The sequence below is a fragment of the Eleutherodactylus coqui genome, chromosome 3 (assembly GCF_035609145.1).
Source record: "Eleutherodactylus coqui strain aEleCoq1 chromosome 3, aEleCoq1.hap1, whole genome shotgun sequence".
Classification (NCBI taxonomy): Eukaryota; Metazoa; Chordata; class Amphibia; order Anura; family Eleutherodactylidae; genus Eleutherodactylus; species Eleutherodactylus coqui.
The window spans coordinates 187808519-187826599 of NC_089839.1; the positions used below are offsets into that span (position 1 = coordinate 187808519).

General features: G+C 44.7%; 1 protein-coding gene across 11 annotated transcripts in view; it reads right to left on the bottom strand.

The window, feature by feature from the left end:
* Window positions 1-17671, bottom strand: part of MAGI1 (membrane associated guanylate kinase, WW and PDZ domain containing 1) — a 580752-nt gene extending 563081 nt beyond the window's left edge. For 9 of the 11 annotated variants that reach the window (XM_066596650.1, XM_066596655.1, XM_066596652.1 and 6 more), the window contains exon 1: window positions 17013-17668. In XM_066596650.1, coding sequence (XP_066452747.1) covers window positions 17013-17313 — 301 coding nt within the window. In that variant the 5' untranslated portion in view covers window positions 17314-17668. Of the gene's footprint in view, window positions 1-17012 lie in introns of all 11 variants that reach the window. The other 2 variants (XM_066596658.1, XM_066596657.1) reach the window with 1 other exon arrangement.
* Between the last annotated feature and the right edge of the window lie 410 nt (window positions 17672-18081).

Below are 18081 nucleotides of genomic sequence, written 5' to 3' on the forward strand. Positions count from 1 at the left end.
GGTGCGGTGGTTACATTGTTTCATAGGGACAAACAATAACATACACCATGTCCCTTCAGCTCAAGTTCGTCAATTGTGTTAGTGAAACTTAACCTTTTCTTCCTTGAGAAGTGCTCTTATGGATTTTGCAAACTTTATATTTTAACCACTAACCGTATTTTGCTTTGCCCTGCCATGATATTTGCTTTCACTCTTTATTTGCCCTGATGCGGGCTTAATTACAGGGAGGGCAAAAGGGGTAATTGATAAGGGGCCTGCCACCATATATTGGATTGTTGACTGACATCAGCCAACATTTAATGTTTTTGTCTAGACTTGCCCCCGAAGTATTACAGTGTAAAGTTACCCATATAAGATACGTCATCCAAAATGCCAGATTTCAGCCAACAATTGTCTGAGAATTATACACGAAGGATCGTTCACAATGGCCGAAGTCTGACTGTTGTGTGCCAAAACGAATCGGACAGGCTGGATTTTTTTGGCCATAGTCAGTTAAAGACATACAAGAATATAGAATGACCAGCTGATCATTTGCCACTTTCTCCCTCATCGGCTAGTTTTGTCTGGAATGCTGGTGGTGGGATCGTTTGTAGAAACCAACTCATGGAAGCTGGTTTGGCCATGTTCTGGATGAACAAGATCTTGTATGTATGAGCAGCTTTACTGCTTGGGGTGGGAGTGTGTGGGGGGGGGGGGGGGGGGGGGGGGGGAGATCCCGATACCGACCAAACCTGGGCAAGTGCTGTGGCCAATAGCAATATAGACAAAGAAGCAGTGCCGGTCCTAGCTTAGATGGCAGCCTGTGCAAACATTTTTTTTTATTGGTGCCAACCCTCACACACACACACACACACCATCGTATATTTTGCACCAATGGCCAGTCTGCTTATATTCTGCTTGTAGGTATGCTGTTATCTTGCTGCTTTCTGCACACCAGAACAGCTCAGTGAATAAATACTGTATCAGACCCAAGCTCAGTACATAACTACAGCACCATAACCAAGCTCATAACAAATACAGGATGAGGATTAGGCTCTATTCACACAGTTCTGCACTTACTAGTTCATTTTCCCCCCCATGTATTTCACATTGTAACATGCATGAACAAGGTCTGAATAAACCCATCTCAAAATTGGACAGAACTCACATGGGGAAAAAAGAAAAAAAATTGCCCGTGTGAAAACAGCCTTAATACAGATCCACAAGATGCTGCTTCATGAAGGAAGAAGACCATCTGCTTGGAGGGACTCATCTGCCTGGATGGTCACCTCTAGCCTACATGCGCCTGGTGCCCCCCCTGCATGTTGGTGGTTGGTGCCCTGAGCTGGAGGTTAAGGCCGGCCATGCAAGCACATTATACACTTGTCTCATAAAAAGTGACATTACCAAGTGGCCCACTGTGACTATTACACCAATTTTTGTTCAAGCCTTCTTCCACCAAGTTTTTGCCATGAAGGTCTCAACTGTCCTCAACAACACTGTGTCCTTTCTATCCTCAACTTACAGTTTCACACTAGATATCTGTGTTCCTGTACACAGTCTGGGCTCCGAATACTGATATGGGATGCCCTTTTCACCTGTCGAGGGGTGTGCTGCTTCTAATATTACATTCCAACTGTAGAAATCCCTCTCATTTTTTGTTCACATGGAGAAGTCTGACGATTTAAAATAGATGAGTCGAATCTACACCAATTACCTTGGAGTTCCAGTGGCAGAAATGTTACAATGTAGATATAACGCTGAAAAGGACAGTTAACTAAACTGACACTGAGAAAATAATGATATCTAATTATGCTGCCAAGGACACAATTATGCTTCAGACTCACTGGGGACTCTTGTTTCCTTCTCCGTCAGTAACATCAATATGTACTTTTTTTCATAAAATAGTTTCATGGAGTGACGGAGACCAGCACAGAGATGCCATTGTTAGCACTATAGTCCCAGGAGAGGACTGCAAGATGAGGAGACGTGAATTTGTTTTGAACTCCGCTGAACGCAGTAGTGACCACATCAAAAGGCATCGACTAAAGGCCCGGGCTGTTAAACCACAAGAACGGCTTCCAAAAACACAACCGAGAATCTGCAGATTTATCTTGAAACGCTCTACAATATCACAGCTGATAGAAATCTCATAGTCCTGGCTCAGATTGCCTTTTATTGTCCTATATAAAATACATTACTTTCCCTTTTCGCTTTCAACAAAAGACTTGCAGAATGATTTAAAAAGGCAAAATTCTCAAATCCTTGACTTTACACTTTAGGTCTTATAGACACTTAAAGGAGTTCTCTAGTTTGGCAAATCCCCCGTTTAATTAATGATAAGCTGATCATAGGCTTTCCGGCTGTTCGAACATCCAGCCATCAGCTTTGGGGGTTTTCCGGGACCTAAACATGTTATATCAAGATTACAGCGATTTCCTATCCATAGGATAGGGAATAACTTGGTGATCGGTAGGGTCTCACCACTGAGACCCCCCCAACAATCTTGAGAATGGGAGTCCTGTGCCCCCAGTCCTCTTCACTGTGGGGTTACTGTACGCTCCGCCCCACAGTGAGGAAGAGACTGAATGGAGCTCCATTCCCTTTCAATGGGACTGCAGATTTTCCATCACTCCACTGAAATTAATGGAGCACTGACTGTGCACTCCATTCATTCTGAGGTCATGCAGGTGGAGAAGCAACCCCTGCAGTGACAGGCAGAAGGGGACAAGGGACCTTTATTTTTGAGATGGGTAGGGGTTTCAGCATCAGTAAGTTATCCCCTATCCTGTAGATAGGGGATAACTTGTAATCTTAGTATAACCCCTTGATCAATGGTGGATCAGCCACTCTGGATCTCCACCAATCAGCTGTCTGTGCAGACAGAGCAGGAAGCAAATAGCTCTGTCCACACTGCAGCAGCCCATTTGGCAACACAGGCCTAGCTCCCATTGATTTCAATGAGAGCCGCACCCACTTACAAGCTTCCATGCCAACCTCTGTTATTGTGGCGCTAACAGCATGCACCCGCACAGCTGATCAATCGTGGTCACGAGCGACAAACCACAGCCAATCAAATATTGAGGACCTATCCTGAGGATAGGTCATCAATAGTATTTCCACAGAAAACCCCTTTAAGGAAAATGATCCGCTGCAGCTCCATTTATTAGGCCAAATATAAGCAGAAATATGGACATTTCTGAAAAGGTTCACAAATTTCAGGAACCACTGTACTAGTTGGTTTAATTTTATGACAGATTGTGCTAAAAATTGTTGAGCATTTCGGTGAGAAAATTTACATTTAGAGCACAGCCCTTTCTAGTGAAGCCACACCCCTTTCCTGTTAAGTCTCAACCAAGTGAGGAAAGGGGCATGCTGAAATCCAGTATGCTCAAACTTTCTTTCCCCTTATCTGACGTCAAGGGAGAGTTGGAAGGCCCCCCCATACACATTAGAATGGAATAACCCTGCTAAAGTCTGCAGTTTGAGCTAACTTGTATTGACACTGATATCTATGGCCCCCGTACACTATAATTTAGCAACTTGCGGACTTGCAGTTGATAGATGTTAGAATTAAACTATATATAAAAATGAAACATTGTAAGTTACTGTCCGCTCTTCATGTACTGTCATTCTGATGTAACAGAAACCTGAAATACAAGGTCATCTAATATAAAATAGTATGTGGAAACCCTGATGTATATATGTATGTGATCAAGTTTCTCCAAGCGCGGAAGAAATTTTAGGGGATTTTCAGGATCATTTAAATTTAACCGTCAAAGTCGATAAAGGTTTTTATCAGGTGATGCAAAACTTAATATATTTCTAATGTAAAATGCAATAAATAGGCAAACTTAATACTGTATAATAAAACAGTTATGTAAAAGGGAATCCTCTGAGCCCCATAAACTACGGAATGGGGAGTTGCTTTTTATACTCCTGGTGTCCGCCATTCCAGTGCTGTGCCCCACAGAAATCAGCACATGGGGGCATAGAGTTAAATAAGAGACCCCATGAGTATAAATGACAGCTCCACAGAACCCCCATACGCTCACCCTTGAGCCCCGTGGCATAGTTTATAAGGCTCAAAGGAGGTGAAGACTGGTTGCCTTCACTCGTTAGTGACCAGCCTATTTTGTGTCTGGCAATTGTCATTGTCAGATTACAAGAGCCATGAATTGTTAGCAAAGCCATTTTTTTTTCTTTTTGGGGTGGAAAAAAATGGTAAAAAAAAAAAAATTACCAGAAAATCCACTATATTTTGGGGGTTTTGTCTTTCCAGTGTTCACCATTTAGTAAAATAAGATAAATTTCTTACCTGGATCAGCAGAATTACTGTGATAGTAATTTTTATTTTTTGATACTTTGACACAATAAAAACACATTTTTAAAAGAAAAACAATTTAATCTGCATCGCCGCATTCTAAAAGCCAATATTATTTTTATTTTTCCAGCAACAGAGCTATGCGAACCGCGGGAAGAGTTGTACCTCAAAATGCTACCAATAAAAACTACATGTGACTTTTAGATTGCTTTTCATTACATTTTTTTTTGAAGGCGAACAAAAGAAAAAGAGCAATTGAGGTTTTAGTTTTTAAAACTATTTTTACGATTTTCACCAAGTGAGAAAGATAAAATATTTTAATTGTTTGGGTCGTTAATACTCATCACATTGTTCTAAAAAAATATATTTTTTGTATTTTATCCATTTAATAAGGGTTTTTGGTCGGAAAAATGTGTATTGTTTTTAGATTTTATTTTTCTCTTTAAATTTAACTGTTTAACTTTTTAATGACATTTTTTTACTCCCTGAAGGGGACTTGAAGGTGTGATCGTTTGATCACTAGGCTACTACACTGCATTACTTATATAGTGCATTCTACTATGCCAGTGGCCTATTAGACTCTGTTGAAGTTAAGCCCCCTGTCCACGGCCGAGTGAAATATCGCTGGCGGTCAGGTCTCTGAGGTGAGCTTATCTGATAGATAGGCTCACCGCAGAGAACCGCTAGGATTCTTCGCTCGTGGACAGTGGTGCTGCGCTTTCCATAGCAAGCCTATGGAAAGCTTCACAGAGCGTAATCCACGGGCGATTTATCACCAGCAGATCATCGCTCGTGGACAGGCAGCCTTACATGGCAGACATGGAGGTCTCTGTCAGGCTTCTGGCTGACATGGAAACCCATTGGTACATTGAAATCACACTGCAGAGTGCCAATGGGTGACAGAGAGAGCCCCCTGCCCCTGTCATCTGCCTACATACTGAAATTGCTATTGATTGTGGCATGTAAGGGGTTAAACTGCCAGGATTGGAGTTCCTGGCGGTTCAAGCAGAAGCCTGTCTGTCAGTAGTAAGCCAAGCCATTGCCATAAAACAATGTTTGTGGAGGTCTAAAGACCATTAGTGAGGTTAGTAAAAAGGCATATTGGCAGTCCCTAAGGGGTTAACTTTCTAATATAATTTGAGTTCCATTTTTCGCATGGTTTTGAGCTCTGTTTGCTTCCAGCGCTTTTTCACAGCCAAGGTGTTTGCGTTATTATTGTATCTTGACGCCACCGGAAGCTATGGGATCCAATCAGGAACGCCCCTGTCACATCCCTAGCTCCCGATTGGCTACATTGAAGGAGGTCCTAGCAGCAGTGTCTGGATAGCTTTTTGCCGAGGCTGCAGGGTTAGGCTTAGGGATTGGCGTTTGTGTTAGCCTTACTGTATTAGCTGTTAATGCTTCTATGTTACAGCGGTAACATTGGAGCATTAACAGGCAAAACTATAAGGCTAACAGGCAAAGTAATTCCTAACCCCAACTCTGCAGCCTTGGCAAAAATGCACCCCGGTACCGCTGTCGGCAACAAGCTCCGCTCATTATACCGAGACGCCTCCCCCAGCACCGCCGGCGCTGCTAGCAACAAGCTCCGCTAATCACACTGTGCCCCCCCTCCCACTCAAGGCTGCTACCAAGTGTAGTCCGACAGCTGTTAGATGCGGCACAGCAGCGCTCACCACTGCCGAGCGCTGGCTCTGCCCCTCCTGCACGGGCAGCGCTGAGAAATGCCGAGCGCCGTCTGTCACCTTCCTCCACCATGGTCAAGGTAATGGGAACGGAGGGCACACGACGCCACCACCAGGGACAGTTACCGCAGGACCACAGCAAGGGAGCTGAGGCCATCACGTTCTACACTGCAGGTAGGCTGCCGCCTACAGGACCTGTGAGCCCGAGAACGGGGAGACAGGTGGCCAGCCAATCACCAACAGGGGCAATCAACCACCTGTCAAACACCCTGTATCTTGGCTCCACCAGTACTTCCGGTGGCGTCAAGATACAATAATACCGGTGTTTGCAACAATGTATGCAGTCTAGGCAATATGTTGTCAGCTAAACCACCTGGATTCCACAAGGATACATTTCACCTGCACCGATATATTGTAGCAGACTATAGAGGTAAGTGAAACTTTTGCACTCACAGTATAAAAATAAATTGTGCTTGGGAGAGACAGATCATCCTCCTCTGCTCCGTCCTTATCATTCCAAGTTGTACACATATATTTTTAGATTTTAGTGATTGTCACATTGTTGAGTTTCATTATACCGGTGTGAAGCACTGAAAATATGGTGAAAACCTTTTATCAGTGGATCTTCAGTCCCAGCATAAGAGCTGTGCCTGACTCCCCCACCTAACCAATGTGATGGTTTTATAGAAAATTGGGCCCTGTCAACAAGCAAAGTAGACACCCGTCCTGTAAATTCCTTGCAGTCTAAGGCAGTAACATAGTATGTAAGGCTGGAAAAGGGCATATGCCCATCCAGTTCAGCCTAGTAACCCCTAATGTTGATCTAGAGGAAGGGGGGGAAAAAAAAAAAACAGAAAAAAAACAAACCACCAAACAATGAGGTAGAAGCCAATTTTCACCATTTAAACATAATACTGTAATCGTTCAAGAAAGGCGTCCTTGCTCAAGAAAGGCCTCTCTTGTACTCCATCACCACGTCCTCAGGCAAAGAGTTCCATAGTCTCACTGCTCTTACAGTAAAGAACCCCCTTCTATAGCAGTGTAGAACCCTTCTTCCCTCTAGATGTGGAGGGCGTCCCCTTGGTATAGTCACAGTCCTGGGTATAAGTAGATGATGGGAGAGATCTCTGTATTGTCCCCTGATATATTTATACATAGTTATTAGGTCGCCCGTCAGCCATCTTTTTTCTAAAATAAATAGTCCCAATTTTGATAACCTCTCTGAGTATTGTAGTCCACCCATTACATTTATTACTATAGTTTCCCGCCTTTGTACCCGCTCAAGCTCTGATATGTCTTTCTTGAGTACCGGTGCCCAAAACTGTCCACAATATTCCATGTGTGTTCTGACCAGTGACTTGTAAAGAGGAAGAACAATGTTCTCGACATGTGCCCCTAGACCTCTTTTGATGCACCCCATGATCCCATCTGCCTTGGCAGCAGCTGCCTGACACTGGTTGCTCTAGTGAAGCTCACAGATAACTAAAATCCCCCAGTCCTTTTTCCAAATCAGTGTTTCCCATTTAGTGTGTAATGGTACCAAATAAGGTTATCCACATGGGCAGAGGAAATACATTTATCAGTGTTAAACCTCATTTGCCTCTTATCCGCTGCCAACTTATCCAGATCCTCTTGCAACTGCCTTCTGTCCTTGTGTTAATTTCCTTACATAGTTTTGTACCATCTGCAAATATTGATATTTTACTCTCCAGTCGTTTTACCAGGTCATTAATAAATACTGTATATTAAAAAGAATAGTGGAGAGGCTCCATTTTATTGTTCCTAATGGTTTAGGACAATGATGTATTCCTTGGTAAATTCAGATTGCTTTCAGGGCTCCTATCCTCAGGGGCCCTCTCCATCATGGATAGGGGCTCTGAGTAATTTTCAGAGCTGGCCTTGAGCAGGAGCCCGACTGCACCATCGATTCTCCTGATTTATATAATCACTATTGATTATCATGTTGTATTGTAGCAGGAAATATTGATGAGACAGAAATCAATCTACTATTTATCACTGTCCTCTGATTACTTTACAGCTTGTATACATGTGTAGCTTATCCTAGCTTGTTTTTATACAGGCAAGCACGATATCAGTCCAAGAAACTCTGTCTTATATCGCACTTCTGCACACGAGCGCAATAAAAAATATAAATAAAAGAACATTTTAAAAAGTAGGTTTTTTTAACACTCCCATAGGAACTTATGAGTGGTATTGCCTCCCCCCCCCCCCAAAAAAAACAAACATGCTGCAATTTTTCAATCTCACAGCATCGAGACCCACTGCAAATAATGGGTTTTATTCTTGCGCATCTTGCCATGTACAAACTTCGCATGATCGTCGATATCCATGGTGAAAATAATGTGTATTGGTACCTTTCTATCAAACAGCCATTTCTCCTTAGGCCCCTATACACATGAATTCTTGGCTCTGCTGAACGTCCAAGAGTTTAAGGAGTTAAGCCGCAGTAAGGACCTTTTTACACGGGCCAAGAAAAGTTCAGATTCCTGCGATCAGTATCAAAGACTGTTCTGACTGTGGCTTATCTCCAAGGAGAACCCAAAAGACCAAGCATTGAACCAACATCCCTGATCCTCCCCCAGCAATCTCTGGTGGGTAAATGTTGAGTCGCCCCCATACACATTACACATCCGGCTCCATTGTTATTAGTGGGTTACGATACCTAAACTCTAATGTATGTTTAAGTTGGAAAGTGGAAAAGTAGTTATGGGTCGGTGCCTGGTACTACTTACCTGGAGAGGATGAAATACCTTGGTCGGGAAAAACCCTCTGCAGGACTGCATTGTGGTCATGGGATGGGACCCAATTCAAAGCCATGAAAAAAAGCAATATGGGTTCAAGGGCAACAGCAGGTGAGCATGCAGCAATGTCAGTGCACGGTTCTTTGCTAGACATGGGGCAACACTACTTGAATATATCACTCAATGGCTGTCAAGGCATTTGCTTCTTACGGTAGGCCCATACTGTACCACCAGCATAGGCCCCCGATTTCATATGGAATCCATAAGAAGAAAAGTATTAGCATACTTCATAACTTGGCATATTATGGAGGTATTTTTCTGATCTGTGATGACTGATGGCTACGTGATTCTGCTGGTAATACTAATCTTCTCCTGGCAAGATTACGTTGCCATTGGTAGGTTGACTGGGTTTTGGTCACATCCAGTGTGCAAACCTGTCCTTTTACATAGGACGATCTGTTGGGTCCAGATGCCTGAAAGGTCATTCCAGCGATAATCGTTCCTAGGCTTTACACAGGAAAGAATATTGCTGACTGAATAGAGGCAGAGTGGGTCAGGGATCGTTGCAGCCCACCCACCTCAATTCACAGGAAAGGCGAGGCTCACATCAATGGGCTGGATTCCGCTTGTGAATATCCACAGCACAAAACCTGCGTGTTATCGTGGAAACAAATTGCAAATGGTCAATTAGGCGATGCGGTTTTCCACATGTATGTACACGGATGCACAGCATATAGTATGTGCGGAAGAAAGATCGCAAGCAGGGAATGACATCAGAAAGTTGCACAGCCCCTTGAAAACGCCCTTCTATCGCTCAGGTGACAGCCTCTTCTGCAGCCGTGGTGAGCGCTGCTCTGAGAGCTTTCAGAATGGGATGCAGCTCTCTAGGTTTGGTTGGTTTATACTACTTTTTTGGGAAGTACTATAAACCACTTAAAAAAAAAAATCTCTTCTTGTGGAGAAAGAGCCCAAAAGAATAAGCGGAGGTTGCAGACAGCAGCCTGGATGGTGTGCTCCCCAGACTCTGTCCTGCATTGTCCGCCCACAAATTCATGCTTTCTTTATACCATTTGTTATCTGATCTCCTAGCAACTTGTGTATGAATCCGCGTCCATACGCACTGTGGATCGTACGCATCCATAGAGATCAATGTAGTTCATAAGCATGGAATCCGTGGTAAAATAGAGCGTGCTGGGATTTTTCTCCCGCTGCGGAATCCACAATTCCTACCGGCAAGTGTGAGCAAACCTGCGAAAGTCCATGCATTTCAATGCTAGCGTATTAATGAAAATTAATGAAAAGCGAACCGATTCCTGTTTGTCGTTCAGTAAAGCCGTGCATTTACAATAAACCATAATCGTTCACATTTCCACTGGATGCAGGAAACTGAACGATTTGTTGGCGAGTAGAGATGAGCGAGTGTACTCGGAAAAGCACTACTCGCTCGAGTAATTTGCTTTATCCGAGTATCGCTGTGCTCGTCCCTGAAGATTCGGGTGCCGCTGCGGCTGACAGGTGAGTCGCAGCGGGGAGCAGGGGAGAGCGGGCGGGAGAGAGGGAGAGAAAGATCTCCCCTCCGTTCCTCCCCGCTCTCCCCTGCAGCTCCCCGCTCCGTGCCGGCACCCGAATCTTCAGGGACGAGCACAGCGATACTCGGATGAAGCAAATTACTCGAGCGAGTAGTGCTTTTCTGAGTACGCTCGCTCATCTCTATTGGCGAGTGTAAAGAGGGGCCCTTATGGTACTTTTACACGTAGCGATAATGGTTTTCCCGACCAAATGAGCAAACAAGGTCACAGGAGAAACAAAGATAAGTTATTTTTTTCCAGGGTTGTTAAGTTTCCTGCATCCATAAATGTTAACAAATAAACGATCGGCGTTGGCCTTTAAGTGTTGATTGGGAATGGATAAGGAGATTGACACTGGGTGTGGAAGGTGCTTATCTGCTGCGTATAGTCATATAACAAATACCCGGGTAAATGCCAGTCTATACCCACAAGGCTGCAGTCACACAGGGCACATCTGGCATACTCGTGTTTTAGGCCTAAACCAAGAATGGATCCTTAGAGAGGAGACCTATAAAGGGACGGCCCGCACTGCAGAGATTCTTTACCATGCCGATTTTGCCACTAATTTCATCCGTTACATCACAATCTGAATTAACTTTGAATGATCACATCTCATCCAGGCACATTGCGCAATACTTAGGAAAACATTGGTCGTCTGTCTAGGCTGCTGCCCAGACTTGTCTCACAGTGCTGAAACCAGAGGGTGAAGAGCAACCCCATCTTAAAACTAATGTAGGCAGATGGAGATGTATTTTTTAGCGGTTCTCCCTTATGTTCTGGAAATAAAAATAAAAAAACCCTTTAAAGAAAAATTCTTAATGGGGATATGGTAAAGAGACAATTCTCTGGATTAAGCGTTTTTTTGCATTGCGTTTCCCGTGTCGATAATCCGGCCGCGGGGAAAGCAGTGCATGCTTTCAACAGCGTTGCTATGGAAAGTGCAGCCCCCTGTCCATGAGTGGAGAATCATAGTGATTTTCCGCTTGCAGGCAGGAAATCACAGCATGCTGCGAATTGCCACGATTCTCCGCGGTCAGCCTATCTGTCAGATAGGCTCACCACAGAGATCCGTCTGCTGGCTCCTGCTCCCCGGCAGCGGCTTCCGTGGGGATATCGCACAGCCATTGGACAGGCGGCCTTAAATCTGCCAACTTATTTTGACTTTCATAATTTTTCTGTAGATATAGTTGTCTGAGGGCTCGTTTTTTTTTTTTCGGGGGGGGGGGGGGGTGGTGTCCTGTAGTTTCTATTGGAACCATATTGGAGTACGTATGACTTTTTGATCACTTTTTATTATATTTTTTTGTGGGGACAGGGTGACCAAAAGAGTGGAATTCCTATCCCATTGGGAGTGGTGCTGGGGGCATTAAAAGAGACAACAGCCACTTTTTAGCGTTCACGTTGGTCATGGCTATTGTGGGTGGGTGTCAGTACCAACTGTGTATGGAGCAGGATTGGCTTCCCTGAAAATGTCCCCTTATTTTGTCAATTCCAATCAGGCTGTATGCGATGGCAGATAGTTGGAGAAACCTACCAACCCAGCAGAACAGAGTATTTCAGGAATGCCAGTACGAATACAATAGGAGGTAAATATCTCCTCGATCCATGATCTGCTGTTGATGACAGTGACAATGCCCTGCGGTATTTGCTAAAGGCACAAAGCTGTTTAATGTAAAGTACATACAATAAGTGCAAGCTCTTGGAACAAGGTTTTCTATATCTTCTCATCTATGCCATCTAGTAAACTAACTTGGCTACATAGAATGGCCCTTGATGCGACAGCACGAGTCGGCAGAGTCAATTTACTCGTGACATGTAGTTCTAATCTGATGTCCCTGAGGCTCACAAAATCCTTGGTGTGACTCATGTGCTCTGGGTGGATGTTACAGTGAGCGCCATCGGTAACATGCAGGTAGCAAATATTGACACACAAAACTTATCATCTACGCCAAGGTAAAAGGTCACGAGCTGCATCGTCAGAGGCCTACAGCTTGGGTTATAGATCTGGAAGAAGTGGTGCATAAAAACCCTTTAAATAATAGTGCCCCCTAAAGGCAGGACAAAAAGGTGGCAAAAGCATGACATTCCAGTGAGGCCCTTTAGATAAAGAAGCAGGACGACAGAAAAAAAAAAAGCAAAAATAAAATAATAATAATTCTCGGCCATCTAGCTAATAATTCTCAAGTTTTTATAGGAGTGCCCGGACCAATGAAAGCCAGCGAGCCATCCACAAGTAGTGTTTCGGTGCTTAACTTGACCACCATGGACAGTCTGCTGTCTTAGGTTCGGGCGTTCTTCCTTCAGCCCTTCAAAATGCCACTCTTCCCGAATGACTGGCACCTCCAGCTTCTGCTTGTGCCATATACTTGGGATTACCATATGCAAAGTGACGTTAGAGAGGTCAATGCCCACAACAGGGCAAGGCAGCATTCATACGAGTCCAGAGCGTGCAGCGCAAGAGGAGAGAAGAAATGCCAGTTACTCAGCTAGGGGTGCATTTGAAGAATAAAAAAAGAAGAGTGCCCGGCCTATTGGAAGACAGCTGGTAGTTCATGCTGGCCTATTAAGAGACCTTGCACATGGACCGGAACTAGGATGCGCCAAAATCCGCAGCTGCGGAATTCCACAGGTCTAAGGATATGTCCACACAGTGCGATTCTCAGCATGAATTCCACCTCTAAAAACAGTCTCAAACTCCTCAACTTTCTGACATGGTTCTTTGCGCAGAACCATGCACGGATTTAGCCTGTCAATGGGCAAGATACGCATGCAGAATTCGATGCAGATACGGTATTCAGGACCCTTGGAAAGCTGACAGTCAGTCCCTTTAATCTCCCAAGTTTCCAAAAAGCAGAAAAGTTGACAAACTGTTTAATTGGTCCATGATGTTTCTTCCATTTAAAAAGGGACATGCTCATTATTATCCAAGCACATCACTATAGTGATAGAGTAGAAAATACTAGTCGCAGCTCCATCCATCCTGCTGATGCAGTTCCTCGATTAACTCCTTGTCACATCGCAGCTGAAAGTGTTATCTGTTTAGCAATGTGGGGAATGTGCGGCGCAAAAGATATTTTTACGGCTGCATAGTGCTGAACGCACTGCTATAATCCACAGGCGTGAAAGACATTGAAACTGATGACTACTGCAACATTTATACCCACATTAAGAATCCAAAACACTCCAGTAAAGGTATCATGAGAACACAATGACAGAGTGAGTGTGCTGCTAATTACCCACGTGTACCCATTATACACAATATATAGCAGAGCTGGATTTGTTATTTAAAGGGGAAGCCCCTTTCACGTATCGTAATATCACAATATAGTTATTAGCGGATGTCCCTTACTAGTCAGCATGGAGAACCATTAGTGCCCACACCTTCCTTGGATGCCCATAAATTTCAATGGGTATCCTGAAAAACTGAGGTTTCAGAACAGGACAACTTCAGCTCTAGTTTATGCACCAGGACAGCAGTAAGTATAACATAATGACAAACTAAGCTCTGCTACAACCTTATACAAATAAGTTCTTTCATGGACACACCATGACATATACAAAGTAAAAAGAAGTTCTGCCTATCATTTCAGCACATTTCATTGTGACATCACCATTTACATAGGACTGCACAAAGGGAACAGTTAGGGTACCTTCACATGTTGCAAAATCACTACATGCATTCCACTGGAAATCCACGGTAGCCAAACTGCGGATTTGAACACATTTTAAATTGCGGATCAGCTGTGGAATTTAAAGGGGTTTTCCAGGCAGTGCCTTCTGTCACTACTGGGATACACCGGGGTCGGCGTGGAAGATGCTGCTCGGACCCCTGTGCAGTAGCCAGTGCTTGTAATTGCAGGCTGGGGTCCCAATAACTTCAATGCAAGCTGTGCCTGAAATTACGTGCGCCGGACACTACACAGAGTTTGGAGCAGCAGCTTCCGCTCCGACCCTGGTAAAGCCAGGCCCTGACAGCGGCTGCTGCCTCGAAGAGCCCTTTAAAGCTGCGTGCGCACAAATAGATTTGCATTGCGAAATCTGCAGTGGGCGTCTGCACCCACCATCTGGACCATCCACTGTACAGAAAAAGAAGATTAAATGACAGGTGTGCCGGGTCGCCGCCTGCAGTCAGGGCCAGATTACGCTGTGGGCTCCCACATGCAGAATCCGACCCGTTAGTGTGCAGGCGGCCTAACCCTCGCATTTCAAGGGTTGAATTCTGCAGCAAAAGACATGCACTGGATTTAGAATCTGCAGCGTTTTTCCAAATATGCTGCGGATTTATTATAGAAGGATTCCACACCACATGGAGATTTTTTACCTCCCCTCCACATGGCTTGTACTGTAAAAGCTGCAGAATTTCTGCAACGATTCCGCCAACAGAAATTCCGCAGTCTTTCCTTCCTGTGTGAAGGCGGCCTCAGAAGGGCTTCCCACAAGACATTTATAGCATAACTATTGATAAGTCAAGCTGTAAAAGGTCACTTTCAGATGATCATATTTTTATTTCAAACTTGGTCCCTGTTTTCTGGACCATAATATGGAGCTAAATGCAACACTATGTACCTATTCACATGGCAATATATTTTTGTGAATAGAGCAGTTAAGCGCATTTGTGACTACCATTCCATTCACACGGCCGTGATGGACTCCGCCAGTGGAATATCGCAGTGGAGTCCCTCACGCCCCCCCGACTCCATACTCACTTTCCGGATCTGCTGTGCACATCCCGCCTGATGCGCTGGCGCATGCACAGTACAGCACATGACGCGGCTGGCGGTGTAGCATATTCACACGATGCTTCTGCTGTTCTGACAACGTGACGACCAGCTTCCATTGACTTCAATGGAAGCCGGACGCGCGTATTCCCACGGCAAATAGGACATGCCGCGGTTTATTTCATGCTGCGGAATTCCACAGCGTGAAAATTAAGCTATTAGGTTCAATAGAACCTAATAGCTGCGGTGTAATGCTGCGGTGTAATGCCGCGGTAATCTGGCCATGGCCATTAGCCCTTAAGTAGAGGTAAAGTCCCCTGGTGCAAGCACCAAGTCATGACCGACTCCTGGGGTGACGTCACATGGTGACGTCTTCTTGGCAGACTGTTTTTGCAGGGTGGTTTGCCATTGCCTTCCCCAGTCATCTTTTATTCCCCTAGCAAGCTGGGTACTTATTTTACCGACCTCGGAAGGATAGAAGGCTGAATCAACCTTGAGCCAGCTACCTGAACCAAGTGGGAATTGAACCCCAACCTTCAGGTCATGAGCAAGGAGGGAGGTACAAACACTAGGGGGAAAGGAAGCCAACTTCTAGAGGCCAAGAAAATGCCTGCCCAATCAGGCATGCACAGATCCTGTTTCAACCGTGGCACAGCTACTGTACTTGAGAATGGTCCAGCATACAGATGGCAGGTTATAAATCCCAAACTTTATTCCATTCAATCAAGGACAAGTTTCCGACCAAGATGCAGAAGCGGTCTGCAGTACATGTTGGGGTTTTCAAATCACTTGGAATAAAATTTAGAATTTTTAACCTACCATTTGCATGCAGGATCATTCTCAAGTGCTAAAGGGGAATAGCCCAGCGCAGTACTCAGCTAGCTCCATAGACAGTGAATGGAGTGGTGGTCACGAATGCGCACTAAGAGGGACATTCTCACGATTCCAGCAATCAGACATTCTGTGGATAGGTGATCAAGGATTTTGGTGGGATTAATGGCGAGTGCCATTAATGTATATGAGCATATGTGCAGAACACTGAGCATGCAGCCTAAGACCATATTTACATAGGTGAATGCGATATCGCACTCAAACTTGCAGTTCTGCGATTGCGATGCATTTTGTGGGAAAAAAAAGAAAAAAAAAAAACTACCCCCAAAACTGCATATTTCAATTGTAAAAACGCAATTTAATTTTTTTTTTTTTTTGGGGGGGGGGGGGGGGTGAATGTGAATACACTCATTTAAAATAATGTGTTCTTTTTATGTGCATCTCGCAACACACAGATATTGCCCATGTAAATGTGCCCCAATTTACACAAGCAATGTTCTGCTAGCACCGATAGTGCGAGATCCAAAAAAACCCTAACACTACCGCATGTCCTAGATTAATGGCGCTATCGCTCATTATTTTCCGCTAGAAGGGGAAAAAAATTGCATTGTATTTTGCACGTAGATACAAGTTTCACGTAAGTGTTTCTTTTTTTAATGTGAACATGGGATTTTAATGCACATGAAAAAAATAAAGTCACGTGTGCAAGGATGTGATGAGTTTCTTGCAAAAAAAAAAATAAATAAAAAGTTTTAGCGCAGGTTTACAAGTGTGACATACCAATATACATCTTCATACTCTCTCCTGTAAATACGCCTGAGGAAAATTTGGCATGCAACCTTTAGCTATTACTGTAATATTGGACCAATATGGCACACGTTTGTTTAAATACGCCAAAAGCAAATTTGGGGTGTCCCCTTCAGCTATCAAACATTGAACCACCTCTCCATATTTTGGTGGGACAATATATTTGCCAAAACTGACTGCACAGGGTCCTAGAAGTAAGACCCCCATGATATTAATAGGAGCATAAAACAAGGACTATCCCTTTAAATAACAAACTCAGCTCAGCTACTTCTGCACATGGGGAATTAATTAACCCTTTTATACACTTCTATAGAGTTGGATTCAGGAGGAACACCTACCTTGTCTGACAGCTGTGATGGGGACCTGCTCCCCGCAGCTCCTCACCATGTCCAGCAGGTCGTATCTGGGTAGCCCCGACACCGGGACCCCGGCCACCTCCAGCAGCAGCTCCCCTCCCTGCAGCTTCCCATCTCCAGAGCAGGAGATGAGGGAGTCCTCCACCTCCCCCAGATAGAGGAACTCTCCATACTCCGCTCCCCCCAGCACCGGCAGCCTCAGCTCCCCCCCGGAGCCCCGGCTCACCGTGCACTGGTGCACCCTGCTCGTCCAGTGGTGCTTCCTCTGGATCACTTTGGCCATAGTGATCAGCAGCAGCCGGTGATTAGAAGCTTATTACACACATAGAGCAAGTGTCAGCTGCAACTTTTCCAGGTGACAGGTCACATTCAGCTCATCACTGCTGCAACTTTGTATCCAGATCGTCACTTGCAACTTTGTATCCAGATCCTGCTTGCAACTTTGTATCCCCCTTTATCCAGCGATCCCCCTCCAGCTCACAGCCATCCTGTTAATTCCATGCACAAAACTTTCCCAGATCCTGTGCCTTGCAGATAGGAAGAGACTTTGCTGCAGCTATTTCCTCACTGGCTGCGGCTCCTTTAAAGAGATACAAAGGTTCATTCCATGCTGTCCCAATGATCCATACACAGCAATGGGAACTGACAGCACATGCGCACTGGCTCTTACCTCTCCCTCCCTGCAAACACTATATACACAGCAGTAGCAGCAAGCACCCTCCTCCCCTCCAGGACTGAGCAGCCAGCAGCAGGTCCTGCAGCACAGGGGTGCACAGAGTGGGGGAGGTGGAGGTGGTGGACAGAGTTTGTATTGACCTTTTACTGGACTGATAGGGAGTCATTGATCACAGTGATTCATGCACTAAAGAAGAACTGAGAAATGTTCACCTCCTGGATAAATTATGATGATGAATCTCGAGAAGGGGCAGCAGCATGCTGCAGGCTGGGTTTAATTAAAGGAGATGTCCCGAGGCAGCAAGTGGGGTTATACACTTCTGTATGGCCATAATAATGCACTTTGTAATATACATTGTGCATTAATTATGAGCCA